This window comes from Symphalangus syndactylus, chromosome 21 (genome assembly GCF_028878055.3).
Source record: "Symphalangus syndactylus isolate Jambi chromosome 21, NHGRI_mSymSyn1-v2.1_pri, whole genome shotgun sequence".
NCBI lineage: Eukaryota > Metazoa > Chordata > Mammalia > Primates > Hylobatidae > Symphalangus > Symphalangus syndactylus.
In genome coordinates, this window is record NC_072443.2 from 63,673,707 (window position 1) to 63,698,818 (window position 25,112).

Here is a 25,112-nt window from a genome sequence, read left to right on the forward strand (position 1 = left end):
GGGTCAGAGCCACAGTGGCACAGCATGAGAAATGCTCTACTGGACAATGCTGCTTCGAAGGTGGAGGGAGGATCTGGGGGCCACAGGTAGCCTCTAGCAGCTAGAAAAGGATATGGCCTTCAGAAGGAACACAGCCCTATCAACACCTTGGTATTAGCCCAGCAAGAACCTTTTCAGACTTCTGACCTCCAGAACTGTAAGATAATCAACATATGTCGTTGTAAGCTTCAAGCTCTGTGGTAATTTGTTATAGCAGCAATGGGAAACGAATACATCTCCCTGTCCCCCCAGTCTCTCAGGCTGCGTCTATCCAAGTCCTACAGACCTTTCTAGATGCTACTCAGATCCTGCCTTTTCTCTGAAGCCTTCATTTCTTGTACTTCCGTGTGTCAATGCTTAATTACAGCTCTAGTCAGAAGACAGCTTGGTATTGCAGCCACTTAAAAATATGCCATTGTTGTCTGCCCACTTCAGATAGTAAGTGCCCACAGGAGGAGTCATAGCTTACACACTGTTGAACTCCTCACTGTACCTTACAGCAGGGGTCCCTAACCCTGGGGCCACGGACCAGTTCTGGCCCATAGCCTGTTATGAACTGGGCTGCACAGCAGAAGGTGAGCAGCAAGCAAGCATTACCGCCTAAGCTCTGCCTCTGTCACATCAGCGAGGGCATTAGATGCTCGTAGGAGTGCAAACCCTATTGTGAACTGTGCATGTGAGGGATCTAGTAGGCTGCACACTCCATAAGAAAATCTAATGCTTGATGATCTGAGGTGGAACAGTTTCATCCCAAAACCATCCCTCTGATCTGTGGAAAAATTGTCTTCCATGAAACGAGTCTCTGCTGCCATAAAGGTTGGGGACCACTGCCTTACAGCATGTTTTCTACTTATCAGGGGCTAAAAGTTGGTTGGATAAATATACCTGCTACATTATAGCAAAAAGATGGAGTGCTGTGATCGTGGATTGGCAAGGCAATTTAAATAACCACAGCCTAGGGCATCTCTTGGTAACATTCTTCCCTAGTTTTTTGTTTGTTTGTGTTTGTTTGAGAGGAACGGACCTTTACTGGAAGGCTTGGACTCCAAATATGAGTGGGATAACCACACGGGAAAACCCCATGCAAGAAAGTGTCAGCATATTCACCTCTGCCTCGATTTCCTCTTTCTCTCTCTTCTTGTTTTCCTAGCCCAGAGTTTTCACTTCACTGGGGATAGGATCTTCAGGAAAGGATGTCAGAGAGGGACGGTGAGAGAGAGGATGTGAGTGCACAGAAGAGTATGTTTGTGTTCTAGTGTAAATGAAGCAGGGAAGAGAGTTCATGAAGCGCAGAGCAATTGCTATTTTAATCTTGCAGAAGAAAATACTAAGCCCCATCAGTCTCAGACAGACCTCACTATGTGTCTGAGTCCTAGCTGCAGCAATACATTCAGGAAAAGGTAAAACGGCGAAATGAATGAGCCTGAAAAATGGATTCTGCAGACTTATTAGGAGAGATATAAGCTACTTAGAGGGGAAAATGCATTTCATTTTAATTGTATTTCTGATGAGTACATTTCTCCCTCCCCAAGTGTCCAAATCATAGTTAATTCAGTTATTATTTTCAATTTCTCTCTTACCAGAAGATAGTTTTGAAGCCAATTAAAATCTTTCAGCTGACAACTGCAGTTGTGCTTAAGTTTCACTGAAATGAAAACTGTTTTTCAAAAAAAGAATGACTGAAATAAGGAAGGTATTAGCTACAATATAATATAAGTTTTGGCATAATGACCACGCTACAATCCATCAGTTAGGTCATCTTAATCCCTCACTTCACAGGTGTGGGTCTGGGAGCAGTTAAGCCATTTGTCCCAGGGCCATGGAGCCTATGGGGGGCAGAAATGGACTAGAACTGATTCCTCACTCTTTGGGGCTGAGGGTCCTCCTACTATTCCAGGCTGGAGACAATCTCTCAAAAAAAGGGATAAGGAGATATCTCATCTCACCAGAAAAGGTGACAACCTTTTTGTCATCTCCAAAATAAGCCTTTTGGAGAACCTATAAAATACATACATTATACATAAACATTTCACAAAACAATTTGTACAGAATGAATGTATCAGTGTATGTGTCTGACCAATTTCATAGACACATACGCTGATAAGGCTAAAATTACAGCTTATTAACTATCATGGAGGTTTGGATACAAGAACTCAGGATTGGCCAGGAGCAGTGGCTCACACCTGTAATCCCAGCACTTTGGGAGGCCGAGGCGGGTGGATCACAAGGTCAGGAGTTTGAGACCCTCTTGGCCAACATGGTGAAGTCCCGTCTCTACTAAAAATACAAAAATTAGCCAGGCATGGTGGCATGTGCCTGTAATCTCAACTACTCAGGAGGCTAAGGCAGGGGAATCGCCTGAACCCAGGAGGCGGAGGTTGCAGTGACCCGAGATTGTGCCACTGCACTCCAGCCTGGGTGACAGACCAAGACTCTGTCTCAAAAAACAAAAACAAAAACAAAACACCTCAGGATTATTCCCTAAAGCTGGAATGATGAAATATCCCAGTGAAGAACAAAAGCAACAGATAAGTTTTCTCCTATGTCACATAATAGCTAGAAAAATGAGGATGAAATGGGTGGGGTCTATGTCTCCCTTTTGGGGTACAGGGTATCTTTTTCCTTCTTATTGCCCAAGCATGGTGCTCTGTAAAAGTTTCCATGTTCATGAGGATCCTGGAGCTGCAAGAGTCTTTGAGGGATCTACAGTAGGCTATGAGGACACTCTGATACCAGGTAGAATTGCACCTGTGTCTCCTGAGGTCCATACCGTTGAGGCCACAGAGGCTAGTCTGCTAATGGTCCCCTGGCCCCTCGGTCAGACACGAGACATGGAGCTGGCTGAGGGACAGATTTGGCCTGGCCAGACTTTTTGTGACGTTTGAAAGCGCTGCACAGGGAGGTGCCCCTTAGAGACGAGCAAGAGTACAGCGGGGCTGGAAGTGAGGAGGGAATGGGACCTTTGGGCGAACCTTCTTGCACCACCTTATCTGCCATTAGCCTAATCTAGGGATGCAGGCAGGTAGGGAGAAAAGGGAAGAAAAAACACAGACAGTGCTGGTCCGTGCCTGCTCAGATTGGCAGCATCATGGAGAAGACGAAAGCTCTGGGAAACTGACCTCCAAGACGGCTGTTCTCCACGCCAGCTCTACCCTTCAGAAAGAGCTCAACACATCACAACTATAGCTGGAATCCAGTGTTTCAAATTAAAAAATCTGGCTTCTGATGAACAGATACAAATGAAGCACAATCCTTTTTAAGCTGGTCTCGACAGCCGGTGCCAAGCACAAGGCTGGTACTGAAGGATCACATTAAAACCCCAGTGAAAACCGGGAACAGGGAAGCTCCCTGGGGAAGCCCTATGAATGTGTTTCAGACAAGTAATTTCCACCTGACTGGCTGGGATACTCAATGGGACTCGCTGGTGAGCAGTGATGCATCTTATGTGGCAAATGATTCCATTGCCTATAAAACGATTTAGTCTAAAATCCAAGTTACCCCGTAAAAGGGAAAATACCAGAGTCTCTGGAGCAGGTGTGCTAGTAAATGAGCCAGCAAGCAGGGTGAATTTCCTGCTCAAGTGAACCATCCTGTGAGCTCAAGGGCCTGGGCTTTTCCCTTTTCATTTTCTACACAGAGATACCAAAAGAGGCATTCAAAAAGTCTTCCATGGAGCTTTCCAATCAAATCAAGTCAAATTCTGATGAAGGAAGCCTTTTCAGGGGAGTTATCACACTTTGGCTTGAGACCACTGATCAGCTGCAAAACTGGTTAGGACCTCCTGGTGGTCAGAGGTGCAAAGTATCATAAATGATACTAGCTTTGCTCCTGCTTGGAAATAAACGCACTATCAATCCCAAGTTTGTGAAATCCCAGAACTGTGTCTCTCTGTGTTGTTGCTGATGCGTTGGAACCCACCTCTCAGTTTCTTCTGCCAATTCATTTCATTGAAGAGGTCTTCAGACCGCAGAAAGAAATCGTTGATTTTGCTGCCTTGTTCGTCTCTCTCTGTAGTATAGTAAATTCGTAGTTTTGACTCCTTGGTTAGGAATTCACATATGCTGGGCACGGGAAAGACTATCTGTTCCATTGTTCGGTCTAATCTGACAATCTAGGATGAAAAAGTGGATGAGATTAAATATTCATCTTTGAAACCTTTTACTAAGACTATTTGCTACTGGTGGTAGACTCAGTGGTCAAGATTGAGTATAATATGATCTCTGATTTTATAACCCCAAACTGGGCTGTGTGTCTCACATTTATATAAAAAATAGCTTGGGTAACTCTGGAAGAGTATTTTCCTAACTTCAGATCCATTAATTTTATTTATTTTTAATTTTTTATTATTTATTTTATTTTTGAGACAGAGTCCGGAATCTTGCTCTGTCACCCAGGATGGAGTGCAGTGGTGCAATCTTGGCTCACTACAACCTCTGCTTCCTGGGTTTAAGTGATTCTCCTGCCTCAGCCTCCAGAGTAGCTGGGATTACAGGCATGCACCATCATGCCCGGTTTTTTGTTTTTTTTTGTTTTTTTTTTTTTTTTTCCCAGTATTGACAGGGTTTTACTATGTTGGCCAGGCTGGTCTCAAACTCTTGAGCCTAGGTGGTCTGCCCACCTCAGCCTCCCAAAATGCTGGGATTACAGGCGTGAACCACTGTGCCCAGCCTAATTTTTATTTTTTTATATAATCCAAGACAATGATGAACCCATGAACCCATGAATTCTTTTTTTTTGAGATGGAGTCTCATTTTGTTGTCCAGGCTGGAGTATAGTGGTGCGATCTCAGCTCACTGCAACCTCCACCTCCTGGTGAACCCATTAATTTCTAAGGTGACCAACTTTTATCTGGATCAATTTACTCTGTGTTTTGTGTGCATATTCACATGAGGCTGGTGCTATCTCTAGAACTTTCTGTAATGATGGAATGGTTCTGTCTGTCCTATCCACGAGGACAGCCGCTAGTCACATGTGGCCCCCATCACTAACATGTGTGGCTAGTGCAACTGAGAGGCGGAATATTTAATTTTATTTAATTGTATTTAAATAGCCATACATAGCTAGTGACTATCATGTTGGAGGGTACACTGCTAGGCAGTAGTATAAATCTCACCTAAGGCACTTTCTCAGACAGTAACATTGGGTTATTTTTCCTAGATGGGAACTTTAAAAAGAGATCTTTGGTCATATCCAGTTGCAGTGACCTCCTACCTCTTGTCAAAGGATCTAAAACATACATGAACCAACATGCCTTTTTAACTCTGGGGCAGCACTCACTGTCCTTTACGCCGGCTATGTTTGGGCCCCAGAGATGGACACCTTGCAAGTTTCCTCCATGCCCTTCCTAGACTGGCTCAGTCCCCAGAGAGGAGGTACTCTGGTTGGACTGTTCAAATTCTAGCGCACTTGATTGTGTCATAGTCCTGGGAGGTAGTGATTTCAAAAGGGCTATGGTTTACAGTACAGTAGAGGCACAAGTCTCTCTTCTTCCTCCTCAGAGGTTGGAGAAGTCAGGTGAGGCCCAGGATGCAACGTGCTCTACAAGAAGAGCTGGTTCTAGCTCTCCCAAAACCTTTGTTCTCTGATGCAGCAAGAGAGGTGACTCAGGTCAAGTTGTAGTGGGAAACTCTCTTAGAGGTGAGACAGGTTCCCACAGTCCTGCCTCCAAAAGTTCTGGGGGGTGTGGTCTCTAGACCAGTGGTTCCCAAATCTATGTGGACATCAGGCTAGTTACCATACTGATTCTTGTCCATAACTCAACCCCATTTAACTGGAATTGTGGTGTGGGGTCAGTGACCAGAACCTGCACACAAGCAGTTCCCCCATGATCTTGGTGTATGCAAGGGTCAGGGATCACCTCTGCCGTCTCCTGCTATCAAGAGCCTGCCTGCTTCATATAGTCAAGTGGACTATGGACAAGTGCTTCTTTCCACTGAAGGAAGATGATCTGAGGTGTGCATCTGGGTCCAGGAGGGAAAGGAGGAGTAGACAAGGAGGCCTCCTGGCAAGAACTGAGTTCTAGACTCCAGGGCTACCCAGCCTAGTTCACCAGAGTGAAGACATTGGGTCTGCATGGAAAGCCCCTGGTAGTAGCAAAGTATTCCTGGCTTTGTATCGATCACTCCCTAGGGAAACATGAAGAGCTGGGTGGCTGGCCAAGGGCAGGATTTGAGAGCTAGGGCATGGCTGGTCACTTCTCTTTACCATTTAAGATCTACTCAACTCTTTCTCAGTAGATTTAGAATCTGGAGTCAGGAGAACATATTCCAGTCCTTCTACCATCCCTAAAAAGCTAGGTGACCTTGTTCACACCTCTTAAACCTGATCAAGTTTCGGCCTTCTCCCCAGTGAGTCAAGGAGCTCAATGAGATAATCTCCAAGGTCCTTTTCTCCTCTGAAATTCTGTATCACAGACATCTAAAGCTTGCCTTTTAAGGGCTCTAGAGGACAGAGCTGGCCTTTCAGTCAAGCTCCTAGGCATTAATGATAAATCAAAGATATTTGCTCACATACACTGGCATGGTTGGCTAATCAGTGAAATGATGTGTTTTATTAGGATAGCCCAGAGACCTGAGACATCAGGTCAGAACACATTCTTGAAAAGTCTCCATCATGAACATTTCATATTGCCCAAAGGAGTCTGTCCATTCTTTAAAATCTTTGTTCCAACACTGATGTTGAACTTGTGCATTTCCTCATTAGCAAAACAAAGCACATCATTCCTTACTGCTCAAAGCCTGTAGAGAGGTCTGTGTTCTCTTGGATTCTAAAAGACAGTGCAGGTACAAATGGACCCACAGGCTCAGGGACCAGACAGATCAGGATGAAAATTCCAGCTCTGCCACTGGTGGCTGGAAAAGTGACACAGCTTCTCTGAGCCTTATTTCACAGCTCCTCATTTGCAAACTGGAGATACACCAATGACTTTGCAGAGGCTTTGTTTTTTTGTTTGTTTCCCCCAGACAAAATTGTAAAGCTTTATTGAAAGTATTTAAGTCACATTTTCAATATAACACCAACATGTGTGGCTTCAACTTGTCTTCTTTTTAACTTATGGCTGCCCAGCCCCTGCTTCTGTAATTTTAGCATTCTCTAGATTAGGTGGAGTCTCCCCTTTCACATTATGGCCATCTCCATACTCACAATGCGTCATGACACTTTTTTTTTTTTTTTTTTTTTTTTTTTTTTTGAGACAGCTTGCTCTGTCGCCCTGGATGAAGTGCAGTGGTACGATCTTGGCCCACCGCAACCTCCGCCTCCTAGGCTCAAGCTATTCTTGTGCCTCAGCCTCCCAAGTAGCTGGAATTACAGGCGCATGCCACCATGCCTGGCTAATTTTTTTTTTCTTTTGTATTTTTAGTAGAGAAGGGGTTTCACCATGTTGGCAAGGCTGGTCTCGAACTCCTGACCTCAAGTGATCTACCTGCCTTGGCCTCCCAGTGTTGGGATTACAGGCATGAGCCACTGTGCCCTGCCACATGACAGCTTTTTTTTTTTTTTTTTTAAACAAAACAAAACAAAACAAAACAAAACAAAACAAAACACAGATCTGATTGTAACGCCCTCCTGGGGAAAAGTCTCCAACAGTTCCCCACTGCTCTGGGGATGTAGCCCAGACTTCTCATAAGGATGGTTGACAGGACCCTGTGAGATTAGGGCTGCCTGCCTTTCCCTTTGGATCTCCCTCTGCACTGAACTCTAGGCCCTGAGCACTGAAGCCTTGCTTAGCCCCTCCGGATCACCTAGAATCTTCCCACCTCTGGGCTTTCACTTGCCGTTATTCCCCATGTCTGAAAAGTTCGTCTTGCTAGTCTCTACCTGTTTCATCCCTCTGTTCTTTAGGGTCTGGGTTTAGATGGCATTTCTTCAGACTAGGCCTCTGTGACCACCACGATCTATAGCAGGTATCTCTGCTGGACTTTCTTATGATGCCTCCCACCTGTCCTGGTGAATTCGTGATGAATGAGAGGTTGCTCAGTGTCCCCTTCCCCACCGGACCACAAGCAGCAACAATGACTGTCTTGGCCATGGGATGTCCAGCACCCAGCCCAGGAATTAGCACACAGTACACACTCACATTTCTATTGCTCGGATGAATGAATGCACGCCAGCCCCAGAGCAGGGCATTGCACACTAATGGCCTCAACACAACCCCATGCCCTGACTTTACTCAGCTTTTACCTCTATCTGCGCCGTGTGCTTGGCATAAAACTCCAGAGCTTCATCTCCGTCCACTTGGCCACCAGGTTTCAGCATGCTCTGAAGTTCTTTGTTATGCCGAGCCAACTAGAATACAGGGACAGAGATACAGGAGGTTGGTGTCTCTTCACAACAGGAACACAGAAACTCCTTTCTAATGTTGGGTATTTAAAAATGCATAATAACCAGCAGCAAGCCGAAGGGCAAAGGTGCCACGAGGCTTGCTCCATCCCATCAAGGCGTGCTGTGCACAGGCGCTATTTTGGGAGCTTGGTAGAAAAGCATGGAAAGCTCGTGCCCACACATGGGTCCACTTTACCCCGACGTCATTAGCCAGGCAGGAGGGAGATAGGGCTTTCTGTGTAGCCTAGGGAGCCTCCATTCGGAATGTTCAGAAGCTTTCTAGGTGGTAGATGTGGTCATGGAAGGGAAAAGGGGCAGGAGACTGTTTGAAATTCTTTAACCAGTGGGTGGTAACAGGGGCCCACCAACCTCGGGCCCAATTTCATCATTGTTGTGTATCTGGTTCCCATAACTGAGTTTGAAAGAGGTGGACGGGACAGGAAACACAAGGCTCCAGCAGGGTTACAGCCTGCCCCTACCCACCGAAAGCTCAAGGTACATCGGCATCCAAAAAGAGAAAGGCTCTTCAAAAACCCAGCCGCTTGGAAGGAGAATTATGAAACATGGCATTTTGGTGCCAGGGCATAAAGTATTGCCATATCCCCAAAAAGGGAAACAAAAGGAAGTCATAAGGACAAGTTCCCACAGATTTCCAAATGCAATATGCAAGGAAGCTGAAGTTTATTTCTTTAGATTGTTAAGAGAGGCTCATCAATATTTATAAAAGCCTAAGACTCCTTTCAACTGTCTCCAGACAGAGTCATAAACCATCCAAGTGTCACTGCTTGGGGGTGAATGCTTTTAAGAAACACGGGGATTTCCAACTACATGACCCTATCACCGTGGAAAAATGGAAACGTCCTGGAACTCTGCACACTGGGTCAGGTTGCCACAAGCACCTGTGAGCTGCAGTCTCATGAGTACAGACAGTCCCAGGTTAAAGTCATAAAAGAAAAGCAAGACTAGGGGCACCCTCCAGCTCGGAATTTTGGACCTGTAGGGAGGCAGCATCCAGAGGAGGCACAGGAGAGATCATACCTGATGAGCTAATATGTAGATGTTGTGCCCCACGTTCCTGGGGGACGCCGCACCATCCTCACCGTTTTCTCCATCCTCAAATTCCACTTCACCTTGCATGTAGGCTTTCTTGATCACTTCCACCTGCAAGAAGAGCCAAGAGAACAAAACTCCTGTTTCAAGGAAGACCCTCACAGGACTGGATGGACAGCATGCACACTGGCTGTCTCCCCTTCCAGGGAAAAGGCTGTTCCGCACTCTCTCCTATCGGGCTTGGACACAGCCTCAGAATCCTTCATGACACTGGCACAGGCAGTCAACACCAATCCACCTCTCCTGTCGTGAGAAATGAAACTCATTCACTCTGCTTAGACCAAGAGACATGCTGTGGCTGGTTAATGCCCTTCTTTAGAAGGGAGCAATGGCTTTCAAGTGCCTTGAAACAATAAATATGATATGAATGTAGGCTAGAAGCCAGACTTTTCCTATCTCAATATTTCCTCCCACCAACTCTCCCCACTCCCAGCCCTTTGCCATTTCAGGAAAACCTAATAAGAAGTCTATTCACATTTAGGAATAGCTGGTGAAACCATTTTTTCATTTTTTAAATTTTCCCAGTCCCCAACAGCCTACTCCAAATGAAAATAGCAGCATGAACTAGTATTACCTACTGAGTGCTTACTATGTGCCAAGGACTGTGTCTAGGTGTTTAACATTCTTTCAAAAAAATTTAATGCTCACAAACATTTATGAGGTATCAGAGATTCCCCTCCTTTTTTTGAGACAGGGTCTTGCTCTGTCACCAAGGCTGGAGTGCAGTGGTGCAATCATGGCTCACTATAGCCCTGACCTCCCAGGCTCAAGTGGTCCTCCTTCCTTATCCTCCCAAGTAGCTGGAACTACAGGTGTCCACCACCACGCCTGGCTAATGCTTTATTTTTTTGTAAACTCAAGGTCTCACTATGTTGCCCAGGCTGGTCTTGAACTCCTGGACTCCAGTGTTCCTCCCACCTCAGCCTCCCAAAGTGCTGCAATTACAAGTGTGAGCCACTGCACCTGTTTCCTTATTTATTTTTTTAGTGGATGAGGAAATACAGTCAAGGAGATAAAAGAACATTCCTAAAGTCACAGGTAGTGAGCTGGGATGTGAACTTGGCCCTATTACCCTTCACAGCTGCACGACTCGCCTCCCGGAGGGCCACACACTTGGCTTGTCTCATGGTTTGAGCACATTTCTCAGAGCATTTCTGTGCCTGTCTGACTGTTCCCTCAAGTTTCTGTCTCAGTTTCTTGAGAGCAGGGACTGAGTCTGCTCATATCTGAATCCTTCCCCTAGGACCCTCTGCAATGCCCAGGACAATGTAGGGTGTGGCCAACATTTATCAAATGAACACATCATTCATGATTGAATCATTTCAAGAAGAAGAAGAAAATACCTTCAACCTCCAATTTGTACTAAAAATTATAATCTTTGATGATTAAGTGGGCATTTCTGCCTCCCCCATTGCCACAAGGCCATTCCCATGAATTATTTGTCATTTTCTAATACCAAAGGCCACATATGTCAATACTGACACCAAGTCAGGCCCTGGAAGTAAAGTTGGAGACAAGAGAGCCTCACTCTCTGAGCTTGTTTCCCTGCCAATTCTCTCGAATACTAAGTGAAGCAGACAACATGTTACATGCGATTTGAGGCCAGGAGCATACACACATATGTACGCACACATGCATATACACACATGTTCTATTTGGATTCTTAGAACAGTGTTTGTTCCAGGAAGCCTGACTCTTCCTATGAGCCAGAATGATGTTCTCCAACCACCAGGGGGCTGCCCAAGAGCCGGTGCCAGCCACGGCACTGGGTGTTGACATTTTCCCCACCTGAGATAGGTCAGAGAGCTGGGGCATGTTCTTGATTCCTGGGAAGCCGAATGGGGTCCCTGAATAGTCATTCCATCCCTGCTCAAGAATGACAAGCCTCGCCTCCCCAGTGACCCCCAGTTACATAAGCTTGTTATGTAAACTCAGAGAGGCTTTCCATCTCGGGCTGAGAACTTACTCCCTGACCTCAGAGATCAAAGAACTGGGCTGCTCTTAACTTTATTTAAAAGCATACATAAAGGGACTTTTGCCTGGCCCCCAAGTGCACATTCAGGTCACCAGGAGGCAGAAATGTTTTGGTGCCCTCATTTAAGTCTGTCAGTTACAGTTTATTAGCGTGGAAAAAAAGTCCAAATAGAGAGCTCTGCCCTCAACTTATGTCACCGTCTCTGAAAGCTGCTTGTCTCACAGCCTGCAACACTCTCCCAACCTGCAAGTCACAGCCAATTGTGACTGACACCCCTCAAAAATAAACCAGATCATGTTTTCTTTAAAAGAAACAAACAAAAAACCCACACGTCAGCAACCAAAAAACACTTCTGTAGCTCAGACTCTTGGCACCAAGAAGAGACATGAATTCTTCAGCACTGGACAAAGATATGGCTCAAATACCAGCAGCAAACGAGGAAAGAAAGGAAAAGGAACTTCCGTTCACTAAGGGTGTATCAGGTGCTGGCACTGTGCTAGGGCTTGACATGAATCTTCTCATCTAGTCTTCAAAGCAACCCTCTGGAGTAGGTAATATTATTATTATTGTCCTTTTATGGATCAGGGAATTGCAGCTCAGAGAAGTCTAAGGTAACACAGCAAAACAGGAAGAGCTATGGACTTGAACTCAGGTCTGCTAGGTTCCATAACCACACTGTCCCCCATGAGGGAAAAACAGAGAGGGAGGCTTCTCCATGTGGTTTATGCCAAAGGGAGAGGGTAAAATAGCACGTATTCAATGTCATATAGGTTGGTGCAAAAGTAATCGCAGTTTTTGCCATTACTTTCTTTTTTTTTTTTTTTCTGAGACAGAGTCTCGCTCTGTCACCCAGGCTGGAGTGCAGTGGCGCAATCTTGGCTCACTGCAAGCTCCACTTCCCGGGTTCACACCATTCTCCTGCCTCAGCCTCTCCGAGTAGCTGGGACTACAGGCGCCCGCCACCACGCCCGGCTAATTTTTTCTGTATTTTTAGTAGAGACGGGGTTTCACCGTGGTCTCGATCTCCTGACCTCGTGATCCGCCCGCCTCGGCCTCCCAAAGTGCTGGGATTATAAGCGTGAGCCACCGCGCCCGGCGTGACATTACTTTCAATGGCAAACCCACTATTACTTTTGCCATTGAAAGTAATGGCAAAAACCGGGTTACTTTTGCACCAACCAAAATATTTCACTTCTCTACTCAGTCAGAGGCCTGAATTAAATGTTCCGTTTATACTTCTGACTTTGGGAACCTTCACGAAAGCTCCAGGAAGCAAATATCGTTGCTCTGCTCTGTCCCAAATATCGTTGCAATGCTCCTTGATGCTACCATCAGATCCATCACCCAACTCACCAGTTCCTTGGGCCTCATGTTATAAAGTATCCTCTCTGCGTTTTCACTGTCGTGCCTGCTTTCCATGATGGCCAGGAGCAACTTCGAGGCATTGTTCTAATTGGAGAAATAAAGGGAGAGGAAATGTAGAGGGGCTGCTTGGGGGCCCGGCCTGAATGCAGGTGCCAACTGACACATGGGAGGCATCCTGGCTAAACAGACAAACATTTCACCCCATGAGGAAGCTCTGGGTCAAGTACATCAAAAACCATCTGCACCATGCAGAGAATGTCCCCCTTCAGACCCCAGATACGTGTGCAGAATCTGATCTGGGACAAAGAGGCACATATTTGTCAGGGCATGTGTGTTATGCCCTAATGTTAGCTGGTACAAGTCCTAGAAGAAATTGGGAATTTACACGTGGGTACTTATGGATACACTGTCACCCTCATGATGACAGTGGTTGGGAAGAAGCTGCTGCTACATAGATCTGTGCTGCCTTCAGGGCAGGTGTGGTTACAAACTGTTATTTGGCCTTGCAGGCCAGAGAAGACAGGTAATGAAGGTAATTCTTCCCTGTCTTAAAATATTTCTATTAGCTCTCATAACCCCTAATATAATGAGTACATCTGACACTAGTTAACAAATGTGACCCAAAGGAACAATGCATGCAGGCCAAGCCATAATTTCCCATTACATTAAAAACACCCATGCTCACGCCCCACATCCTGTACTTCCTGGCTTGACTTCATTTTAGGCTCTAGGTCTATGATACTTTGGATGCTTCTTTATGTACAGGACTTGAAAGTTGTTGGGTTTTTTTTTTCTTTTTTCTGGACAGTGTGAGTGGTCTTATTTCTTCCCCTAGTTTAGGTCACAGCAGTTGAGTCAGGGTATCATGCTATTGCAGGGCACAGATTTCTATCATCATCCATAGATCACTGGATTAGTTGAAAAAGTCACTCAAATGCTGACCAGGAGCACATGAACTTCTGTTTATTTCGGACTTTCTGATAAATGGTAGCCAGGTACACAAGCTTGAATGTGTTAAAATTCATTCTAAAACACAATTTGTCAAAAGGAATTAAAAATAGCAGAAAAAAAGCCCATTTAAACCACACACCCAAATCGACTGTTAGTGTGGACTCTCAGTTCTGAATAGTAAAGAAAAAATAACTGCCATTCCCACAGGTTTCTGTGTTCCCATCTTTCCTAATGACCTTTCCTATGACATCCTTCATGCAATAAATACAGCTCAGCCTTTCAGCCAAAACCCTGTAGTTCTAGGCTCTTTCATGATAATGATGAAGTGCTCGCTGTTGCAGATGGGCAGATAGAGGACAAATCTCAACATGCCCTGACATGGGAACAGTTAAAAAGGAAATGTGTCCAGAAAGGCTAACATGATTTGAAATACACTTTAGAAACCTGATGCCTGCAAGCTCAATTGTTCAAACCGAATCATGGGATTCTCAGAGAACCTATGGAACCCCTACATAGAAGGGAGGGTTTTCTGGGTATACTTTAGAAGTCAACATCAGGAATGGTATATCAATTTCCCAAATATCCAAAAGGCCAGCTTGGCAATGCTGCAGGTTTAGCACCTAGAAGTCATGATTTTCATTCCGTTAAGCTGTTTGAGTAATAGAGAGTCCAAATGTCAGTGGGCTTCCACATCAGTCACTTGCAGTCTCGCATTTGTACACAATTCAGAGAAACTCAGCAGAGGCTGCAGGCACATTTTTGGTTTGTGTAATTTTCCTTATTTTCAACCAACATTATTAACCACCCTTCTGCTAAATCAGTGACAAAAGAGAAAAAGGTATTTTCTTGATTAAGTAAAAATAGCTGTTTGTTTTTTGGGGTTTTTTTTTTTATTTTTTTGGTCCTAGATAGGCTTAGTTGTACTATTCTTCAACTGGCCCTTTTCCTTCAAATGGGGAAAAATCAGAAACCATAGAGGGAATGGCGTTCCCATTGTTTCTCTGTTTGTGACTTTCAGAACCAAGGTATTTAGTACTCGATGCTGTTGGAATTCATTTCTTAGCTTTGAGCAAGGAATCTTCATTCCGTGTGACCTAACAGTTCAGAAGCTCCTATCCCCTCATGGGATACCTTATGTGGAAGAGAAAGGTTGAAGTTCTGCATCGTAGTCAGCACTAGCAACTTGGGTCATTCATTTAAAGAACTATCTTTAATATTTAGTCTCATGACTAATTGACCATGTGCATGTGCCCAAGGCAAAACACAAAAGTGACGGTTTCCAAATGACTATCTTCTGCTTTTAATTCCTACTTGCCTTCAGTTCTAACACAAGGTCCATCCTCTTCTTTCCCAAAGGATTGATATCATTGAGGATCAGGGCTGTGATGATGTCAATGCCATTGGATTCATGGGTTGCTATGCAGTTCTGAGCAAAGACACACACAGACATTTACACAAACGCTGGTCATAAATCAGACGTCAAAGGCCAACAGACTGAACTGCTATTTCAACACAATGCTTACCACTCCCAGTAATGTCTCTAGGGGAGAGCTGCAAATTTTCCGTGAGAAAGTGGTAAGAATAAAAGACAGATGAAAATCTCTAGTTTCAGAATTAACAGTAAACAGTAGGAAAGTCCCCATGCACTGTAACTGATAAATTGGTCGTGTCTAATCCAAATCATGCAGCACAGCTGGCTTTTGTTCTTAAAGGAAAATATGGTGTATGACTGATTCTGGGTTCTGAACCCTTTTTCCCCTTTCAAGGTGTGTTCCATTCTCTCTAAATCACTCTTTTTGTATTTTGTACTTTAGCTTAAGGCTTAAGCTTGGAAAGCAAGTTTCCTGTTTAAGGCACACAATATCAAAATTAATCATCTGCCCCCAGGTAACATCTCCATTTGCAGCACAATCCACTCTGATCTGTTCCTTTCAACAGGCCTCCATTTGGCAGAGAAGCAAACTTGAGGTAATAAGGAAATTCACTTAGATGTCAAATAAAGCCTTTCCCCAAGCCTGTTGTATTTTTTTGTTCCTTTTCATTTTAACTAGGACTACACCATCTGCTTCATGAAGGAACCGGGAGAGGAAAGTGCATCTCACAAAATGCTATTCTCACATTCACAGACAACTGAGACCAGGTTTTTAATAGACAATGAGTTGTCTCTCATAAACCGTTCTCCTCTGAATGAAGGGCCTGGCTCCCCAAGTCAAACAAGTAACCTTCCCTGGCTGCTGGGTTTAGCACTGACCATTTGAAGCCTTGGTCGTCTCTCTCCAGTCAGGATGAAGCTATAATTTGGGATTAAAAATCATACTTGGGTGGGCGTGGTGGCTCAAGCCTGTAATCCCAGCACTTTGGGAAGCTGAGGCAGGTGGATCACGAGGTCAGAAGTTCGAGACCAGCCCGGCCAATATGGTGAAACCCCATCTCTACTAAAAAAAATACAAAATTTAGCTGGGCATGGTGGCGCTCACCTGTAGTCCCAGCTACTAGGGAGGCTGAGGCAGGAGAATTGCTTGAACCCAGAAGGCAGTGAGCCGAGATTGCACCACTGCACTCCAGCCTGGGCAACAGAGTGAGACTCCGTCTCCAAAAACAAACAAACAAAAAATCATACTCAACCTAGCACAATGCAAAAACTCACAAAATCCTTAAGATGCCACATATAAGCAATGACTCTACTCAAGACAAGAAGTTATTGGGTTGTACTCCCAAAATATTCTTCTTTGAGAGACCAAAGTCAAGACTATCTCGTCTTTCTTTTCCCTGAATGTCCATGATGTTTAAATCTCAACTATAAATGTCCTTATATTACTTTCAAGCTGTCTCATGTGTAGTAATTTTCTTCTCTCTAGCTAGGCTTAAGCCCCCTTCCAGTAGTCACTCTTTGAAATCCCCTAGTATTTAAAATAGATCACTGTCTTTTGGTTCTCATTTCATTCCTGCTTTATTGCCTACTCCTAGAAATCAAGTTAAATAGTTGGACATTCAAACCAAATCAAATGAAGCCAAACCTAGCCAAGGAAAGAGACCACGGACTGTCCCTCCAATGCCCTTCATTAGGAAGGTTCTGTAGTATCATGAAACACCATGGCTATTTCTCAACTGCTGGAAGACAGCCTCCTGTCCTACTGACTCCCTAGGCCAAAAGGCATAGGCTTCGTGATTTCTGAACTAGTCTCTGTCAACATTTCCAAAATGGGACACTTTTTTTCCCCATCCCAAAACAGAAATTTAATTACCTGGTTCTCATGGCAAGGTCCTTGACAGTATTCGGTCAGACTTTCCAGGGTTTGGTTGATAAGCGCTACATTCTTTTCATTTATATACAAGCCCAGAAGACCAAGGCCTCCAGTTGTGCTTCCACAAATACAGTCCAGAAACTGCAGGGTCTCACATACCAAATTGTAGTTGGTCTTGTTATTTTGGCAACGGAGGAAGTTCTGCAATTGGGTAGTCCCCAGGTTCGGTGAGCAAAGGCAGAGGAAAGAGGGAAACGTTATTCATCCTGCCATTTTGATAGCCTCTAATAGGCTGGTAATTATACAGAGAGATGCCACGTGGGAGAGCATGGAAGAGTCAGTATGCCCGCCACCACCATGATGATAAACCCATGGTCTTAGTGTATGGCAATGGCCCTCAACAATGCAACCTGCTCTCCAAGGTGTAAATATATGGAATGCAGTGCAGTTGACTCCTATCATCTTTTTGAGTCCTCATTTCTCCATTCACTTCTTACCCCTTCCTCTCTCCTGCCCACCCCAGCTTCCATCAGATGTTAAGTTCAGAGGCATCTGACATTTCCAAGGGCAGTGGTTTTGTTTAAAGATGATGGTTTGATCTGAGTGCTGAATGCCCAGAGCCCAGCACTAGGGACAGTTCACCGTAAAATGGGGGTGTGATCAGCTGGCTTACTCCCAGTGCCATGTGGAGGGAGCCTGGATTACTTGTTTGGCCATTTCCATGATTAAAGGAAGGAGTGAGAGTGAGTAAATGTGTGTGTGCTTGTGTGCATGTGCCTGCGCAGGTATTCTCCAGGTGAGAGAATGTAAACAAGAGGCACAGATAGGAGCAAGACACTTCCTCAACAAAATTTAAAAAGCCACATTCACCCAACTTGAGAAATAGAGTATTTTAATGAGGAGATTTTTGTCAGAGGCTCCAGTAATCTGTTCCTAAAAAGAAGCAAAAATTATGTATTTTCTTTTTCTCAGTTACCAAAGCGACATGCTTACTGTAAAAAAAATGGGCAATACGAAAAGATAAAATGGACATGATCTTTGACCCAGTAATTTCCACTTCTATGAAGTATTCACTTCTACTCACAAAGTATGTATTGGATGTCCACTATAGTACTGTTTGTGACAGTGAAGAACTGGAAACAACCTAATTGCGCACCAACTGAGGAGTAAATAAATTACAGTATATCTACGTCATTTAATATTATAAATTAGAAACACCGAGTAGATCCCTATGTGCCAATATGGAAAGATCTCTATGACACACTGTCAAGTTTTTTCAAAAAGGCATATAGATTAATATGTAACAAATGTTCCCGTTCCAATATATAGAAAAAGGACTTGAGGATACAGTCTAAACCAACAACCAGTTCTCTATGGATGAAAGAGAGGCAACTCTTGTAACTAAATACTTATTTTCATTTGGTCTTTATAAAAAGAATATATCCACACATTCCTTGTATAATTAAAACATCTGTAAAGGCACAGGTTAAGAACTGGTAACCAAGTTCAATGCTTGACTCATCACCAAACTAACCACCTCCTTTCTCCCCACTACAACTTAACTCAGATCCCTTTTGCTCCATAACAAGTTCAGGTCCAGGTGGGAGGTGGAGGGAGAACAGATGATTTGGGACTGTGTGGGCTCGACTGTTTCTCTAAGGGAAACCAGAGGAGGATTTCACAGCCATTTCTGCCTTGCTCCAGCTCCTCAGGGAAGATACTACCTGTTGGAGGGCTTGGCTCGGCCTGACTCTGTGCAGGGGCGCTGGAGGAGTGTTTGGGACAACTCTGGAGAGGGCCTGGCTGTCCATGGCTGAAATTCACAGCAAGGCTCTCCTGGCCCATCTGTCTCTCAAACTTCTGTTACTGCTTCCAATGAATTTAAAAAGGCATATAGATTAATATGTAACAAATGTTCCCATTCGAATATATAGAATAAGGACTTGAGGATACAGTCTAAACCAACAATCAAGTCTCTATGGATGAAAGAGAGGCAACTCTTATAACATCTGAGAGGCAACTCTTATAACATCTGTCTCTCAAACTTCTGTTACCTCTCCCAATGAATTAATTTCATTTATTTCAGATTATCTCAACCAGTGTTTACAACACACTTCAAGCACTCCTCATTCTCTGCCTGGCCTCCGGGCTCCCACCAGGCAATGCCCTCTGCCTGTTGCGCTCAAGGCCTCCACCCTGAATGACTCCTCTTCCTTCAGGATGTGGTCTAAAGTCACTTCTAGGAAGCTCCTCCGACCCCTGAGCCCTACTGCAGTGAGATGGGAGCACCGCACGTCGCTTCTTCCAGCCTTCCTCACTCCTGTGATGTGCGTACGAGGGGCTGATCAACTCACCAAGGACCACGTTGACAGCGCTGGGTGCCCAGTGGCTGGCACAGGGACTGGCACCTACCAGGTGCTTTGTAAACACTGGTTGGAATAATCTGAACTACATGAAATGAATGGAGGGAAGAGGACTGGGAAGTCCTCAAGGCTAGCTGGGCCCACGTGTTTCAAACTCCCCATGAAGACAATGGCTGCCCATTCCTGAAAGCCTCTCCCATCTCTCATGGCTTTCAGAGTGTCTGGACGGAATCTGTCCCAGACTCAGATCCATTTCCTCTGGCCCTCTCCATAAACAGAGGCACGCCACTCACTATGAGGCACACGGAACTCCTTCTTAGAGAAGAGAACTCCCCTTCAGCATGTACCACCCTGCCTTGTCCAGGCTAGAGAAATCCTGCCCTTTTTGCAGTCCTCCTTGGAGAGCCTGGGACCAAGTTGAGATGGGTGGGTTAAGGAAATGGAAGACTTCAAGTCTGTGCTTAGACAGACTTTGGTGGAAAGAGATCAGGACCTGCATTCATTACCCCAGGGGAAAAGCAAAGCCAGCTTCTCAGGGGAGGGTCCCCAAACACATGCCAACTGGCTGAAGAGAGGTTTTTCCCATCACATTTCTGACCACTGTAAACAAGGCTTGCTTAAGGAAGCAACTGCCTGTTTGGCAAAGTGAGACTTGGTGACTTTATCTCTTCTGAACATTTACCAACAGGAAAGTTAAGGTTATAAATATGACAGCAACTCCAGGCACGAGCCCAAAGGGTGCTGCTGCAAAAGGCCAGATTCCTTCTCCCTCTGCGCTGACTCTGAGCTGCTTTACACCAGGAAGCCGAACACTCTCTCCTTATGAGAATGCCTTCTCCTTCCCTCCGATCCAAGAGGAATCCCTGACCCAGTGACCCAACCCCTGTTCTGGGATATTGCCACAGAATGGCACTCAGAGTGGCTGAGTCCTGCTTAAAACTATTCTTTGGAGAAGTGGATTTCTACACACCATAATTTTATTGGAGCAAGTCACCGCCTGAGAGAATCTGATTTTGCAGGAGTTTTTAAGGATGATTCCAACCGCCATCCTTGTGAACCACTGGTCCAGATCACGGGCTTCTAACTGGGCCCTGCAGAACCCTGGGGGCTCCCTGCAATTCCTCCCCACCATCCCAGGGGGCTCGTAGGTGAGGGAGCACTCTAGTTTCCACTCCGAACAGAGCAGCTTGGCTCTCCTCTGCTGTATTTAGTATATTTCTGCATAAGATATTTAAACAAAGGATCCTGTGCGCTCCCCCTGCACCAAAAAGTTTTAAAGCACTGAACTGGATAATCTTTATGATACCTTCAAACATTATGTTGCTAGGTCTTTTTTTTTTTAAGTTAAAATATGTTAAAATATACTATACACCCCAACACCCCACAGCACTGTTTCCAACAGAGCAATGCACTGAGGAACGAGTTCTGGAAGGACTTCATTAAAAGGTGCTTCTGTCCATGGGGTTCCCAGGGCATTGATTCAAAGGAGAATTCTGCAGAAAGCTAAGGTATAAAACTAAAATTCTGGAGACTTCCAAACAAGAAATGATGAACCTGTGCAATTAAAGCCTTACTCCACTTTCACAGTGGAAGGAAGTGGGTGTGTGGGCGAGGGAGGGAAGGTCAGGGAGAGAGGGAAGGCGAAGCAGGCCCGTGCCACCAGAGCTAAGCTTGGGAACAAGCACATTGGCACTGCCCCTCTGACACTCATGGAGGGATTCTACTCCAGGCAGTCTTGGGTTTCATAAGCTCAGAACTCAGCAGATGCCAGCTCCTCTGAGAGGCCTTCCTGGACCTGCAATGGGTTGGTTCCTCTCTTCTAAGGAGTGGCTGGTTCCATTCAGCTCGAGTGGCTGCTACCCTAGACTCAGCTCTGTGAAGGGAGGTCCTGTCACCATGGGTGCTGGGCACAGAGCAGGGATTCACTGATACTGATTAAATGACACACACATGCCTGGGCATCATCTCAACCTACTTCCCCTGTGGACCCCAAGGCTGACAGAGACCAGTGACACCTGCATAGGGGAATAGTACAGGGGCACTGATCACCATGCTCTGCCCAGAAACAGTCCCCAGCATCAGGATGCCCCCACTCCCATCCACAGAGATGCCAAGCTCAGCTGCTCAGCCTTTGTCCTCTGTGGGTCACTCACTCCCCCTTTGCCTGAATCCCGTGACTGGTGGTAGGGTTATGGAAGGTGGAGGGTGGACAATCTCAGGGAAACAGTGGCCTTCAGATAGAGGTTATCAGCCAGAGAGATGGTAACCAGGCTCTGAGCCTTTGGGGCATAAGCGCTTGCTCCACCCAACTGGACTACACAGTCCTGGCAAGAAAATCTAGGGCTGAGGTGTTCTAAAGCCCAAAAGAGGAAAGTCTGAGCAACTGACAAGAAAACTAAGGAAACTGATGGCTGAGATCCCACACTCAGATGGCGACAGGGATCAAGCAGGGAGCACCACAGGCTGAAATGGGCCAGGCACCAAAGAAAAGAAGGAACCCAACCTCATCTGGAGGGGCCCCCACTAGCATGCAAACCACATGGTACTGTGGGTCCAGCCTGGCCAACAGTGGGGTTTGTGTGAAATTCCTTCACTTTCCAACATGAGTCAGATCTGGCCAGGTGATGACCTCAGATCTCAGATGCTTTTTCAAAGTTGAGGTTCTTCCATCCGACTGAAAATTCAAACAACTATAGAAGGTATTAACGTTGCAGCCTTCTCTCAGTTCCATTTCACCGTTTGCCTTACTGATTAACAATATAATTTCTTAGCTAATCCAGGCATAGACCCTGTGGCAACTTTTAAGTGAGAGCAATTCACTGTGGCAGTACCAACTGTCTAGCCACAATTGAGGTGTGACAGGCATCAAGTCACCTGGGGGACAAGGTCAGCCAGGTAAACATTTAAAGGCTGTGCCTTCCCTGGCCAGATCTGGACTCGCATTATTTCCTTTCCATACCCTCATAACCCAAGTACACAGAACTACCAAGGCTGACTGGAGTGTCTTAGGAGGAAACATTTCATCACAAAGGAGACGTTCAGATGCCCTTTCCTTATTCATCCTCACACCATTCAGGCAAAAAGGGGGTGGTTTCTTTATGTCCAAGAGTTGGCAACAAACCCAGGCAAAAGCCAGGGACCCAGTGCTCCAGCACGCTTCTCCTGGGCAGTGAGGGGCCTACGCAGATCCAGACCCGTTCGGAAGAAAGAAGCGGATCTCTACAATCCATCCTTGGCCCTTCCTAAACAGCTCCTGCTGCTGGGAGACTTTGCAAGGGAGATCATAGGCCCTCTGTCTCTTAGCATTTGGTTAACAACATGAGCTCTAGTGTAAGACTGCCTGGGTTCAAGTCCTACTTCTGCACTCCCTGTGTCCTCTGCACCTCAGTTTCCTCATCTATAAAATATCATCATATAAGCAACACTTAGGATCCAGGATATCATAAGTGCCTAACAAACCTTGGCCATTGTTATCAGACAACAACAACAACAAAATGAACAAAGGATTTCTGGAATAATCAGTTCAGCAAATATTTTTGAGCCCTTCTTTCTGTAAAACACTGAAAGGCAGTCATTTCCTTCATTCAACCAATAAATATTTAATCAGAACTTTCTATGTATCCAATTTTAGAAATCTAATATATTTAATTATCTAGCCATCCATCCATCCCATTTTTACCTGAGTGCCTAGATGTCTAACAGTGACAGGCTACAAGACACACACATAAATAGGCACATACAGACACTTAACAAATATATACGGGGCAGGCACCTATGTTGGTGCACAAGATGTGGTCTCTGGCTCTCTGGAGACAGCAGGGAAGACAGACAAGGGCATTATTTGCCCAGGCTTTCGCATCAGAGAACTTTGCTGATCTGGCCAGGCTCGGTGGCTCAGTGGCTCGGTGGCTCACGCCTGTAATCCTAGCACTTTGGGAGGCCAAGGTGGGGGGATCACTTGAGGTCGGGAGTTTGAGACCAGCCTGGCCAACATGATGAAAACCCATCTCTACTAAAAATACAAAAATTAGCCAGGCATGGTGGTGCACTCCTGTAATTCCAGCTACTTGGGAAGCTGAGGCAGGAGAATTGCTTGAACCCAAGAGGTGGAGGTTGGAGTGAGCCAAGATCATGCCACTGGACTCCAGCCTGGGTGACAGAGCGAGACTCCATCTCAAAAAAAAAAAAAAAAAGAAAAGAAAAAAGAAAAAAAAGAACCTTGCTGGATCCTTGGCTCAAGCAATCTGGCCCAAGTGAGAGGTGCTGAACCACCAGAGGAACGCAGGCCTTGGCAGCCTTGCCCGAGCTCCCTCCATGCCCCTGCCCCCAGGCTCTCACCTGCAGGTCTCGGTTGTGGTTTTCGCACAGGAGCTGCAGGAAGCGGAGGATGGGCTGCATGATGGTGATGACCGCGCTCATCTCCAGGTCGTCCTTGGTCTTGTCTGCAGTGGCCTGGGTGCCCTCTCCAGGCTGGTAGTGGTCGTCGGGATCGGCCTCCCTCCTGAAAGTGGTGAAGGCTTTCCTGGTGGCAGCAGAGGCCTCCAGGAGCTGATCCCGGACCTCTTCTGTTATCTGTGTTGTGGGCTCTTTAGCTAGAAAGCAAGCGTAAGGCATGAAAGACTGCAGAGTCTTCATGGGCCCTATTCACCACTCCAAAGGTGACACTCAGAAACCTACATTCCTGTATCTTCTAGGGACCTTCAAAGTTGGCAAAACACTCAAAGAAGTCACAGTCTGCTGTCAGTCCTCAGACAAGATTAAAACTGAGCAAAGCCCTGCCACCTTACTTGTGGTTCTATCATTTCACCTATGCATGCAGTATGATTTAGAGGAAAAGCCTTAGTACAGGTTCTGTCAACCTCACAAATCTAAGGTTTTGGGCCTCAGCTTCCTGAACTTTAAGATGGGAGAGCATCGGTGAATAATATCTCAAGAAAGTTCTTAAGAAGCTCAACATAATGCTAATCACAATTATTGTTGTCGTAATGACTGACCCTTTTGTAACTGTCAAAGCACCGTGATTAAGAACTTTGTGTGTGTTATTTTATCTCATCCTCAGAATAACCCTGTGAGGTAATCATGGCATTACAGTCAACAGCATTGACTCTGCAGCCAGACAAGCTGGGTTCAAATGCTGGCTCCACTGCCTTCTAGCTGCATGTCTATAATGACTTAATTACCATCTCTGTGCCTCAGTCCCCTCATCTGTAAAATGGGGATAACTCAATTTTATCTATCTTGCAGCAGTGACATGAGTCTGAAATGAGTGGAATTGTAAAGAACTTTGAACAGTTCAGCACAGTGGCTGGACTATAATCCCAGCCACTCAAGAGGATCACTTGAGGCCAGAAGTTTTACACCAACTTGGGCAACATAGTGAGATTCCACCTCTACAAAAAAAAATTGTTTTAAACATTAGCCAGATGTGGTGGTGCATACTTGCAGTCCCAGCTAATCAGGAGGCTGAGGTGGGAGGATCATTTGAGCCCAGGAGTTTGAGGCTGCAGTGAGCAATGATCATGCCACTGCACTCTAGCCTGGGCAACAGAGTGAGACAGAGCCAAGATTTTGTTTTTAAAACAGGACGTTGAACAGTACCTGATTCCTAGTAAGCAATTAGTAAATGGTAGCCATTCTTCTTTTTCTTCTCTTTAGCTCCTATCTAGACCAGCTGTTGTTAGCCAGGGGTGATTTTGCCCCCAACCCCACCCAGGGGACAACTGGCAATGTCTGGAGACATTC

At 45.4% G+C, this 25,112-nt stretch overlaps 1 protein-coding gene across 16 annotated transcripts in view; it reads right to left on the reverse strand.

Annotated features, from left to right (window-relative positions):
- Positions 1 to 25,112, reverse strand: part of ITPR1 (inositol 1,4,5-trisphosphate receptor type 1) — a 355,914-nt gene that overhangs the window by 55,549 nt on the left and 275,253 nt on the right. For all 16 annotated transcript variants that reach the window (XM_055259821.2, XM_055259818.2, XM_055259814.2 and 13 more), the window contains 7 exons: positions 23,709 to 23,962; positions 17,008 to 17,208; positions 15,078 to 15,188; positions 12,800 to 12,895; positions 9,400 to 9,522; positions 8,221 to 8,325; positions 3,958 to 4,150 (listed from right to left, as the gene is read on the reverse strand). In XM_055259821.2, the coding sequence (XP_055115796.1) occupies positions 3,958 to 4,150; positions 8,221 to 8,325; positions 9,400 to 9,522; positions 12,800 to 12,895; positions 15,078 to 15,188; positions 17,008 to 17,208; positions 23,709 to 23,962 (1,083 nt within the window). The remainder of the gene's footprint in view (positions 1 to 3,957; positions 4,151 to 8,220; positions 8,326 to 9,399; positions 9,523 to 12,799; positions 12,896 to 15,077; positions 15,189 to 17,007; positions 17,209 to 23,708; positions 23,963 to 25,112) is intronic.